Here is a 12,228-nt window from a genome sequence, read left to right as displayed (position 1 = left end):
GGCAGATGGTGGTCTTCCAGCTTGGGGCAGATGGTGGTCTTCCAGCTTGGGGCAGATGGTGGTCTTCCAGCTTGGGGCAGATGGTGGTCTTCCAGCTTGGGGCAGGTGGTGGTCTTCCAGCTTGGGGCAGGTGGTGGTCTTCCAGCTTGGGGCAGATGGTGGTCTTCCAGCTTGGGGCAGATGGTGGTCTTCCAGCTTGGGGCAGATGGTGGTCTTCCAGCTTGGGGCAGGTGGTGGTCTACCAGCTTGGGGCAGGTGGTGGTCTTCCAGCTTGGGGCAGATGGTGGTCTTCCAGCTTGGGGCAGGTGGTGGTCTTCCAGCTTGGGGCAGGTGGTGGTCTTCCAGCTTGGGGCAGATGGTGGTCTTCCAGCTTGGGGCAGGTGGTGGTCTACCAGCTTGGGGCAGATGGTGGTCTTCCAGCTTGGGGCAGATGGTGGTCTTCCAGCTTGGGGCAGGTGGTGGTCTTCCAGCTTGTGGCAGATGGTGGTCTTCAAGCTTGGGGCAGATGGTGGTCTTCCAGCTTGGATGAAGAGATTGGATTTTACATCAACAAACATGTTGTTTCCCAGCTTGAAGGAGACGGGATCTTGCAGCTTGAAGCTGTTTAAAAAACGCGAGATTTGGTGACATAAGACAATGGGTGTATTAGAATAGGTCTAACAAATTATAATAAAATTGTCCAAGTTCTCGTAAACGAGACAGTGAAACGTGAATGTTTTGACCGTAGAGTTTAATGCTAGCTGTTTTGTACAGTGTAGCTGTATAGGCAGTCTGTTCAACGAGGTCTCTCCAAGTTCGAGGAGTCACTTGCCAAGGAATCGGAGGCAAAGAGACAGAGAAGGAAAGCCGGTAACCAGGAAGACAGACCAGAATCGGACTTCGTTTGTGCTCGGTGTGGGATGGACTGCCACTCTCGGATTGGCCTCATCAGTCACACCAGACGCTGCACCAGGATTGACAACTAGGGCGCAACTCCATAGTCTCCCGAGACTGAAGGATGCCTACTAGCTGTATAAATGACAAGGTACCTTTGTATCACTCTTGTGAGGCTCTGTGTTACTCTTCATTGACCAAGTGCCGGATCAACCGGGCTGTGGTGGATATGTGGGCCTTCGGGCAGCGCCAAGCAACAGCCTGTCGGGCCAAGCTGTCACAAGTCAGGCCGGGGTTCTGGAGTAGAACAACTCCCAGAACCCATCAAGCAGGTATATATACTGTAGGGCAGCTGAATAAATGACCAGATACCTTGCGCCGCTGATGTTAGTCTGTCAATGTGTACCAGTAGCGATAGGTTTTGGGGGTTGTAGCCACTTAAAACATTTGTCTCCTTATTCTGACTGCTGCATTGAGCTACTACATGCTTTTGCGTGGTCCTTGAGGCATACGTAGCTCCATCCCAAACCACCTTGCATATGTTTGAATTAAAGTCGAGCTGGTATTTCTCTCCTGCTCGGATTGTTCCGGACCACTCAGCAGCTTTTATGTAATCATTCGAATTATAAGTTGTCTATCATCGGTAAACACTAGACGATAGAGAGCAGTATAATATTCCCTCACTTAAGTCATTGGCATGTATATAGAAACAGTAGTGTGTGTGTGTGTGTGTGTGTGTGTGTGTGTGTGTGTGTGTGTGTGTGTGTGTGTGTGTGTGTGTGTGTGTGTAACATTCCTCCCGAGAATGATAGTATCGATGGCGACTGTCAATGTTATACAAGAAATATGAACTGTTGCGCCTGAAATAGTCCTAATTTTCTACTACCGTTTACAAGAGGGCATAATAATAATAACTGCATAGTAACCATCCAGTAATCTAACCTACCGTAGGTCTAAATAAGCAATTAGAGGCGCTATACATACGCAATCGAAGGCCTAATTTACTATATATACTCTACTAGGCTTAGGAAAAGGTAGGTTTAGTGGTTGTCTTTTTAATCTGCTTCTCAACAAAATTCCAAATAAAAAAACATGGGCTATTTTTGTGGGTACAATAGAACATCTTTTGTACCTGTAATCCAGAGAGGGTACAGGTAAAATCATTATTGGCGAGTGTTTGAGGGGGGGGGGGGGCAGGATGGTTGGACGCGCGTGTGTACGCACGCACGGACCTGCATGGATCATGGTGTAAAGAGGAGCTTTGAGCAGGTCCGGAGAGCGAGGGCTTAAGCCAGGATTAGTGTAAGCCAGTAATGGGTCAAGCGCTGGGCCTACACCCCGCCTACACTCCTCCTCACTCCACACACACCCTTAACCCCCCCCCCCCTCATACCCCGCCCCCTTAACCCCCCCCCCCTCACACCCCGCCCCTTAACCCTCCCCCCCCCACACCCCCACACATTCCCTACACCCAACGACCGTGTGCGGTAAACCGGGGTTGCATAAGATAAGCACATATTCAGGTCATTCATTGCATGAACTCCCATGCAATGAACCCTAGCAATTTGTGCCAATCAACTATGAATAGTTTACTGCCAGCATTGTAATCAACACAGTGTATAGATTGCCAGTATTTTACTAACCTTCATGATGTATATTAACTATTTTAATGTTTATTTTAGATTAAGGTAGTGTTTTTATCATTGTATAGTTCATGTGCCCGTATTGTAATGTGTGTGAACTATAGGCCTACATAGGCAGTAAATCAGTATGTGTAGCGACTCATCGGTGTCCTGGGTTCTCCCTCAGGTTCGCGTGATGGAGCGGAGGCTAGAGTGGAGTGCTGGCGGTGGAGGCAGCGACGGTGGAGGCAGCACTGGAGGCGGCGACGCTGGCGACGACATTGACGACCTGCAGGTGGAGATGGTGGAGAAGGAGGCTGTTATCACCACCCTCTCAACCCAGGTAGAAGAACAGGTGAGTAGTGCACGCCAAGGATGTGAATCAGTGAGGTGAAAGAGACAGGGCAAGGGAAGGTACCTGGGATATGAGAGGGGGAAAGGGTGGAACAGAGGAACGCATGAAAGGGACTGGGAGTTCGTGAGCGGAAGATAAGGGTAGAAAAAAAGGCCTCAAGCTACTCTATCCTTTTCAGATGTATCTTATTGTCTCAATAAACGTACTTGAACTGGAAGGTTAGGGTGAGGGTGAGAATGAGGGGTGGAGGGAGTGTGAGGCAGGGAAAGGTAAGGAAAATACTGTGGAAGCAAGAGCGGGAGGACCAGACAGTGAAAGGTAAGGGATACACAGGGAGGGAAGGAGGGAGGGGGTGTTTGGAAGATAAAGCAGAGACCCGGAGCGGGTCACCGACTGACTGAGGGTGGGGAAGAAAGACTGGAGAAAAGAGGAAATGCAGTGAAGAGTAGAAATGGGAGTGCACGAGAGAAAATAAATGGTAGGAGTGACGAAAGGAAAAAATACTACATAGAAGCGGGGGAGAGAGAGACACACACACACACACACACACACACACACACACACACAGACAAGAAAGATATGGGTAAGAGTACGGATGGGGAGGGAGAAATGTACAAGACTGGACTACAAGTCGGTACCAAGCACACATACTCTACCCCAAAGAATGACCCGGGCTTGGGTAACTAGGAACTCCTACCAAAACACCATCCAGGTACACCCCTCAATCTCACAAACTATCGCCCACTACAACTGGACTACTGCCAAAACTGGCCGAACAATTGCCCAAAACACCACTCCCTGGATCATGACGGAGAGGGAGGAGAACTTTTAAAAATAACCAGAAGTGACGCGTAATCTGGCAAATCGTTCATATTTGCAAACATACAAGGCCTCGAGTCAAAAATCAGGAAAACAGTTTTCATAAATGGCCTTCTAATAGTCGAAGCATCCACAGAAACCCATACGAAAGATTACATGGATAGTGAAATTTGAATCCCAAATTATAAACTACTGGAGGAGTTGGTTGGCGATTTAGAGGTGCTGATTGGCAGATAGTAACGGTGTGAGCTGCAGAAGGCGCGTAAATAAGAAGAAAGTCGACGGTATGTCGGGCCCCTGACATGGATGAGTCGGTTGGCTTGGAGGGACGCTTCGGAAACTGGCGGGCTGGAAGCGGCGGGGAGAGGTCCATTATCTTTCTCGTGGGAGGAACTATTTTGTCCAGGTATTGCCATTTTTTTGCGTTGGGGGCCTCGCGCCTCCAGATCTGGCGCCGTTTTGACCCGTTATCGTTCATTTGGGAAGTTATTTGTGAGATGATATTTGAAGGTGCACAGCTGCTGGCGAAGACTGGCTCGACTGGAGATGGGGAGGGGACGAGGACTGGCTCGATTGGAGAGAGGGGGGGGGGGGGGGCGAAGACTGGCTAGATTGGAGAGGAGGGGGGGGCCAAGACTGGCTCGATTGGAGAGGGGGGGGGGAATTACATTGTGTGTTAGTAATGGAAGAAATTATGGGAGTTTCAGGCTGTATATGTCAGTATTTTACAACTATTATATTTCTAGGAGCCTCATTATTAATATTTTCTTAGTTACCATTGTACTCTTCTCTCTCCTTAGCACAGACCTTTGTTCCTCCTCCTCCTCCTCCTCGTGGTGTTGTGTAGTGCGTCTCTCACCACGAGCTGTGTTCCTCAGGTTCACACAACATTGGCATGTGAGGAGAAGGAAGAAAAGAACACTGTTTAACACCCATTAACTGGCTTTGTTTTCCCTCCCCTCACCTTGCAGAGACAACTTCGGCTGCAGGACGCGAAGAAGGTGGAGGCGAAGGCGGCCAAGATCAAGGAGTGGGTCACCAACAAGCTCAAGGAGGTAAGATATAATCCTTCGTTCTAGTTTACCATATTAATGTTCTGCATTCAGGTTAGCCATGTTGGCTCCTCTATGTCCTTCATACACACAGTGCACGAAATGATCAACTGATCACATAAATGCAAAATTACCCCACATTTAAAAAGTTGAAAATATTCCAAAAAACGTTTTCAGCCCAACTGTCTTCATTGGCAGTATTGACGCTATCCCAGTTGGGTTGAAACGTCTTGGCAGTATTTTCTCTTTCAAATGAGGTTATTCTCCATACATAATTATGTGATGACGTGAGAAGCAACTGTTAAACCCGTCGTTGTTCAGTCCTCGTGTATGTTGACGCATCTTATCACTAGGACATCTAACCAGCACAATTTCAAAGTATAATGAAATTATGAAGGTTTCGTTGGTGGGAAGCAGGAGGCACGTAAGCATCCTGCATTTAGTACAGTAAACATGAGGGGAGGAAGAGTGCGCTTTCAGCCAGATATATGGTAAGGTTTTGGGGGTCGAAATAAAAGTGAAACGATGAATTCTGGAAGATGTAAAAGTGACAATCGCCTCCCTCGAGCACCCTCTCTCTTTCCTGGTCTCCATCATAACCCGCCCACCATCTCCCCTCACCATCTCCCCTCACCAACCACCTAGCTTCCTGCACCTCAAGCTCACCATAAGAAAGTCACCCATTTAATAAGTGCACGAATAATACAGCCCGCACTGTGAGATGGCCGAGGCTGCTCCAATAAACCAGAATCCTGGTAGGGAAGGAAGCCATTGAGTGAACAATGCATCCAGAGGAATATGTCGGGTTTGTGACGCAGATCTCTGCGTCAAGATCAATGGACCTTTACACAAACATAATGGCTGTGAGGGCTCATGGACGGTACCTATGGAGAGGAGAGACCCACGGGTCCCTCAGGCAATCCAACACATCCCACAAATTTCCTGTCATCAGTTGACCTTTTAGGGACAATCAAAGCATCTACCACTGGAACATTTCCCCAAATGCGAAAAACAACGCGCCCTTTGCATCAGGAAAATTATAGAGACTTCCTCAGGAAAGTGGTGTACGGTGTGCAAACCTTGATGGCCCCAGGCATCATCGATGCTTTAACTATTACCTCCCCTTTTGGCAATATTTATTTAGCCGTGGCTGCAAGGAGAGGCAAGTCGGTACCTTCATCAGTCACGAGATCCATAAATAATGTCCCTAGAGCTGACAACTTGATCCCTATGAACGCAAAAACCACCGCGGCGGATCTAATAACAATTCTAATGAAAGCCTGAAAATAGGAACCCACGTGAGTAAACAAAATTGAAAGGGCAACATAGAAGAAGAACAGTTACGATATTTACTAGTAGAAATGCACTTGCACCTAGAGATACTGCCACATCCAGTTACCTGGGAGACGCACCCTCCCAAAGCAGATCCTTCTCTGGACACAAGTGTCCCAGACGTTGGATCACTATTCCTTCCAGGGGTCAGAAGCATGCGAAGCAATCGTGTCATTTCCGTCAAGCTTCACAGTGAGGTACACTGGTGTTAGACCTCTCGCTCCGGCATCTTCGGGGACCGAATGCCATTGATGTAAGCCTCTAAGCTGAACGACTCGAGGAGAATGAAAGAAAATAGGTAATTTGGATGCCCGGGTGCCTGACATTGCCCGGGCTTCCTTATTTCTTAAAGTGTGCACACTCTTTTGATAAGCAAAAATTAACAATGACAAACGCCTAAAAGTAATATCCATGAAAGTGTTGAACCTCTCCATGAACGCTGTCCAATGGGACCAAGCAAAGCTGCCATAAGCCTTGATGGTATAGGTCTAAGCAAGGCAACACTTATAGCATTGCCCGCATTCATATCCTCGATCAGTGCTACGAGTGCATTAGTGAGGGAAAAAAACCTGCCAGTGCGCTTATGAGCCTTCAATGGATTTAGAGATCAAATTCACTGAAGGAGCCAGCCAGAGGGATACAGATGCAGGCTCTTCACCCCAACTACCATCTCCTAACGACTGCAAACTGACCAACTGGGATAGCCCCATGTTGAACATTGCCCAAACCAGGCTCCTTCGGCCCTGTTCTTCAACCAGGCTAATTCGCCCCTATGTCTTTATCCAACCACCTGGACTGGACGGTAGAGCGATGGTCTCACTTCTTGCAGGTCGGCGTTCAATCCTCGACGGTCCAAGTGATTGGGCACCATTCCTTCCCTCTATCCTAAATCCTTATCCCTTTCAAGTACTGGCTTAGTACTTTGTCCTTATAATTACGTTACCCTCAACCAGCCCCTCCCCCAGCCTGCTCCTTCAACCAGCCCCCCCCCCCAGCCTACACCCTCAACCAGACTCCTCCAGCCTACTCCTGAGAGTAATGTAAGATAGACCATGAGGGTTCTGTGGGCGGTGGGATACCTGAACACCGCCTGTGGAGGAGGACCCATAATTCAGCCGCGGCCGCCCTACAGATGGCGTCACCAGACCTCTTACTCCTATATTCGCTGATCTATATATTCCTGTATTCAGGCTAACCATAGCCCGTGCTTCTTGCCCCGCTCCTGTGCCAGGTAAGTTACGGGCTCACCATAGCCAGTGCTACTTGGAACTTGGTCCGTTTAGCTGAATCTATAACAACAACAACAACATTCCTTTATTCCTTTCGCTTATGGCACTTGCATCATTCAGTCATTATATGATTCACAAACATATTGGTATTAGTGTATACCACTATATATTATTTTTTAAAGATACTAGTGACAATTTAGATAATGCCTCCGCCAAATGTTGCTACCACAAGGAGTATATGTAGATAACAAATTTAGTTACAATAAGCTACACAAAGGAAATAATAGCTGCTAGTTGGTGGTTGTAGTTAGTATTGATCCTCTCCTTCAGTGCCTGCAAGTTGTGCAGTGAGGAAGGCCTAGACAAGTTGAGTGCTGCCATTATTGACCTGTCCGAATATCTACATTTAGAGACTCTTTATTAAAAAATATAATATTGAGTGCACCATCACTGCTAAATCAATTTCTTTGTCTAGCCTAGCCTATACCTGGTTGGTACCTGGTTGATGGGGTTCTGGGAGTTCTTCTACTCCCCAAGCCCGGCCCGAGGCCAGGCTTGACTTGTGAGAGTTTGGTCCACCAGGCTGTTATGCTTGGAGCGGCCCGCAGGCCCACATACCCACCACAGCCCGGTTGGTCCGGCACTCCTTGGAGGAATAAATCTAGTTTCCTCTTGAAAATGTTTCTATGTGATAATGCCTATGTTTCAGATATTGGTACTGTTAATTATCATTGAATATTACGCCATATTTATTCAGTTGAGAGAATTACTGTTAAAGATTGACTAGCTAGTTTAATTATTGCTACAGACTGCACTTGCAACAAACCTCTTGGCCTATATTTATAGATATAAAGCCTACTTTATATCTGGTTCTTCACAGAGTTAAGGCCTATGGCATACATAAAGAAATTTGATCTAGTCGTCTGTGTTACCCTCACCACACACACTCTTGATTATTTTGCTGTGATGTAGACCCGAAGTGTATAATTGTAACACTGTACAATTATACACTTCGATCAGTGCTATGTACCCTGATAGGACACTATAGTGACGCCTCTGTTTTGCAACCCGTCCTCAGACCAAGTTCATTCCATCCAGTGGTCGACCCCAAAGACGCATTCATCAGTTTTAACATGCTGTTCATTCAAAATGGGAAATGTTTTAAATATAAATTAATATTGAGATATATTAGCATACTGTGCATATTTAGGCATTGATTAAGTTAGGTGTTTAGGTTCTGTTGGCGATTATTTGTATTTGTAGTACGTGGGTGAAGCATTTACAGCGTTGTGATTCGAACAAAATTCGTCAGTGAAGCACTTGTTTTGGAAGTGTTCGAACGTCAGCAGTTGTGAGTCGTGTGTAACCCGTTTTTCATTCATAAACTGTGGGTTTGGCGGGTGCATGGAATGGACTTTGGCCTTTGTTTATGAGGACGAGCTGCATTGTGTGACTTGGCCAAATAAAGACCCAAACGTGATTCCATGCACCCGCCAAACCCACTGTTTATGAATGAAAAACGGGTTACACACGACTCAACTGATTTCGTTCGAACACTTCCGAAACAAGTGCTTCACTGACGAATTTTGTTCGAATCACAACGCTGTAAATGCTTCACCCACGTACTACAAATACAAATAATTCGCCAACAGAACCTAAGCACCTAACCTTATCTATGCCTATATATGCACAATATGCTAATATTAATTATCATATTGTGCTATAATATTAATTTATATTAGAAAAAATTCCCGTTTTGAATGAACAGCATGTAAAAATTTATGAATGCGTCTGTGGGGTCGACCACTGGATGGAATGGACTTGAGTCGAGGACGGGTTGGACTTAGCATTTCGACGTTTCGTTTGTTACTGTTGAGAGTGGTCTTGGTCGGGGATCGAAACATAGCAAGACATGGACCATGTGCTTCATTGTGCTATAATACACTTGTAGGTCATGATTAACTCAAGCTTAAGTGGATATTTTTCCACAACTATTTCCTGTAGTGTTTGTGTGTACTCACCTAGTTGTGTTTGCGGGGGTTGAGCTCTGGCCCTTTGGTCCCGCCTCTCAACCGTCAATCAACAGGTGTACAGATTCCTGAGCCTACTGGGCTCTATCATATCTACACTTGAAACTGGGTATGGAGTCAGCCTCCACCACATCACTTCCTAATGCATTCCAATTGTCAACCACTGACACTAAAAAAGTTCTTTCTAATGTGTGTGTGTGTGTGTGTGTGTGTGTGTGTGTGTGTGTGTGTGTGTGTGTGTGTGTGTGTGTGTGTGTGTGTGAGTAGCTGGGTATACTTAAAACATTGTTTCGAGCGCTTGGTTGATGGTGATTATTTAGTGTGTATATTAAGAGGATCCTTACCACAGCTGGTTGTCCAGCAGAGTGAATACTGAGTCCAGTTACCTAATGCCCTGCAACTCTGTTGGTAGTCCAGCCGGGATCCCAGATGGGATCACCCCTGGAAAAATGGGGAGACAGAAGCAGGCGTGAGAGAGAGGGGTGAGACAGAAGCAGGCGTGAGAGAGAGGGGTGAGACAGAAGCAGGCGTGAGAGAGAGGGGTGAGACAGAAGCAGGTCAGAAAGGCAGCGCACCCATACTCTCCTGATTAATCCTAAATTAACCTCTTGCCTGGGTGGCGTGGCGGACCCCCCGATCACGAGTTACGGGAGGGAGACCACACTCCTGCACTCCTCCTACCTTCCACTCTTGTATGGCTCGCCCTCAAGTCCTCAACTGTTTGTGACCAGAAGAGGGACTCACCTGGCAACCTAGTTGTGCTTTTTCAGCTTTGGCTCTTTGGTTCCGCCTCTCATTTGTCAATCAACTCTGTGTGTGTGTGTGTGTGTGTGTGTGTGTGTGTGTGTGTGTGTGTGTGTGTGTGTGTGTGTGTGTGTGTGTGTGTGTGTGTTGGGGGGGGGGCATGTATGAGCGTGAGTAGCATATTGGTTGCTCTGAGATTTGATTATCTTGTTTGGTCTACCGTGGTACACCTATTTAATCTCGACTGCGGTGTGGTTAATCGGTAATTTGTGTGTTGAAATACTTGTCGTTTGTGGTAAAATAATAGACTTGAAATATTGCAGAAAGGTGTTGATTGAACACGTTAATATGTGCAACATTTTAGCGCTGCTTGTCTGTGGAAATGTGACAGAAATATATTATAATATTTATGTTAAGGTGGCGTCCTTGGTGACCCGCGGCCAGACCTTAAACGCGAGCTGCCAGGAGAGAGAGTCTGCACGTGTGGCCAACACCGTCCTCGTAAATTTCCTGAAAAGCGGGACTTGGATTCCTTGGGGAGAGTGAGCGAAGACCCGAGTCACTTAGAGGCAGCCAGGGCCGAGGGCTGCGTCTCCCGCTGCTATCTTAAACGATACAAAGGAGCTCCCCTGAGGTGTTTACGAGAACGCCGATGGTAAGGCCGGTCGTGAGCTGCCGCTCCCAAACACCCACACCGTCATCACCCCAACACTTTGGCTATACCTTTAAAGCCTCCCGACAGAGCCCGCGTCCCGGCTCACACTGCATTGGTAGGCAGTTAACGGGCTATGACTGCCGCTCCCGACCTCATTCCCGAGAATGTGTGCACCTTGCCAGTGCTGGAAGGGGCCTCCCGGTCTTCCCTCTTCACTCTGGAGACCTCTGGCGCTAGGATGTGACGGCTGAGAAGCTTGTGCTTTTCTAGTACTGTTTGGACTGGACGGTAGAGTGACGGTCTCGCTTCATGCAGGTCGGCGTTCAATTCCCGACTCTCCAAGTAGTTGGGCACCATTCCTTTCCCCCCTCTCCCCCCCCCCTGGTCCCATCCCAAATCCTTATCCTGACCTCTTCCCAGTGCTATATAGTCGTAATGACCTGGCGCTTTTCCTTAAAAATTCCCTTTCCTTCGAAGGAAATTGCACCTCTAATTTTCAACGGGGGTATTCTGCACATCCTGCCATGCCTTCTGGTCACAGGTGATGTTATTTACGTGTGCAGATTTGGAACCAATACCTCTAATATTTTCCAACTCTAAATTATTATGTATCTCTTCCTCCTGCGCTTTATAGAAAATAAGATTTAAAATTTGTACTCCGTCTCTATAACAATAATAGTTTCAAGTGGTTTCTAGCAGTAAGGGTTCTTTGTACACTCTCCAGGTCAGCAATTTTGTTCAGCTTTGAATGGGGCTGTTATTGTGAACACCCTAGACTGTACACCATAGGCGGGCACGAGAGGATGCCCCAGAGACGGGCCCTAGGGCATGGCCCCAGAGGCGGGCCCAAGAACATGCCCCCAGAGGCGGGCCCCAGATGCCCACCAAACCTACGGGAAATCTCCCACACACATAAACTGGGAGCAAGAGTAGGCTAGCCTCAAGCTGCACCTTTAACCCGGGAAGTGTGGTGACATTACAACAATTTAGAGCGCAGTTAGCCGCGAGCAATTAGGTTAGCAAGTGACCTAGCGGAGGAGGGACGGGGAATTAGGAGTGGTTGACCTGGGATAGAGGAGGAAAGAGGTGGGGGGACAGGAGGCTGGGGGAGGTCAGGCACGATCCAGGTCGCATCAGTCCAGCCGCAGCTATGGAAATATTCATGCCCAGCTCTTGCTTTGGTGGGAGGGTTGTCATGTGTGTGGCAGGGAGGGAGGGAGAGCAAGAGGAAGGGAACGAGGGGAAAGAGAGAGAAAGGTACACAATAGAAGATAAAGATGGATACAGGGGGAAAGCAATCAGAGAAAGAGACGAAAGGTTTTGTGTGTGTGTGTTCGCCTAGTTGTACTCGCCTAGTTGTGCTTGCGGGGTTTGAGCTCTGGATCCCGCCTCTCTAGCCACCGATTGTTTAAAGGAATGACTCCTGTCCTGTTCCCCTATTATATCTAGCTTTGAAATTATGAATAGTTTGCTTCCACAACCTGCTTCTTAAGTTCATTCCATTTTTTTACCATAAC

General features: G+C 47.4%; 1 protein-coding gene across 6 annotated transcripts in view; it reads left to right on the top strand.

The window, feature by feature from the left end:
• LOC123765293 (uncharacterized protein CG43867) overlaps positions 1–12,228 on the top strand; it is a 1,137,736-nt gene that overhangs the window by 1,008,122 nt on the left and 117,386 nt on the right. For all 6 annotated transcript variants that reach the window (XM_069335520.1, XM_069335522.1, XM_069335521.1 and 3 more), the window contains 2 exons: positions 2,683–2,850; positions 4,641–4,724. In XM_069335520.1, the coding sequence (XP_069191621.1) occupies positions 2,683–2,850; positions 4,641–4,724 (252 nt within the window). The remainder of the gene's footprint in view (positions 1–2,682; positions 2,851–4,640; positions 4,725–12,228) is intronic.

Source organism: Procambarus clarkii, chromosome 33 (genome assembly GCF_040958095.1).
Source record: "Procambarus clarkii isolate CNS0578487 chromosome 33, FALCON_Pclarkii_2.0, whole genome shotgun sequence".
NCBI classification, from domain to species: domain Eukaryota; kingdom Metazoa; phylum Arthropoda; class Malacostraca; order Decapoda; family Cambaridae; genus Procambarus; species Procambarus clarkii.
Note: the sequence above shows the minus strand (reverse complement) of the source record. Positions and strands in the feature narration are given on the sequence as shown.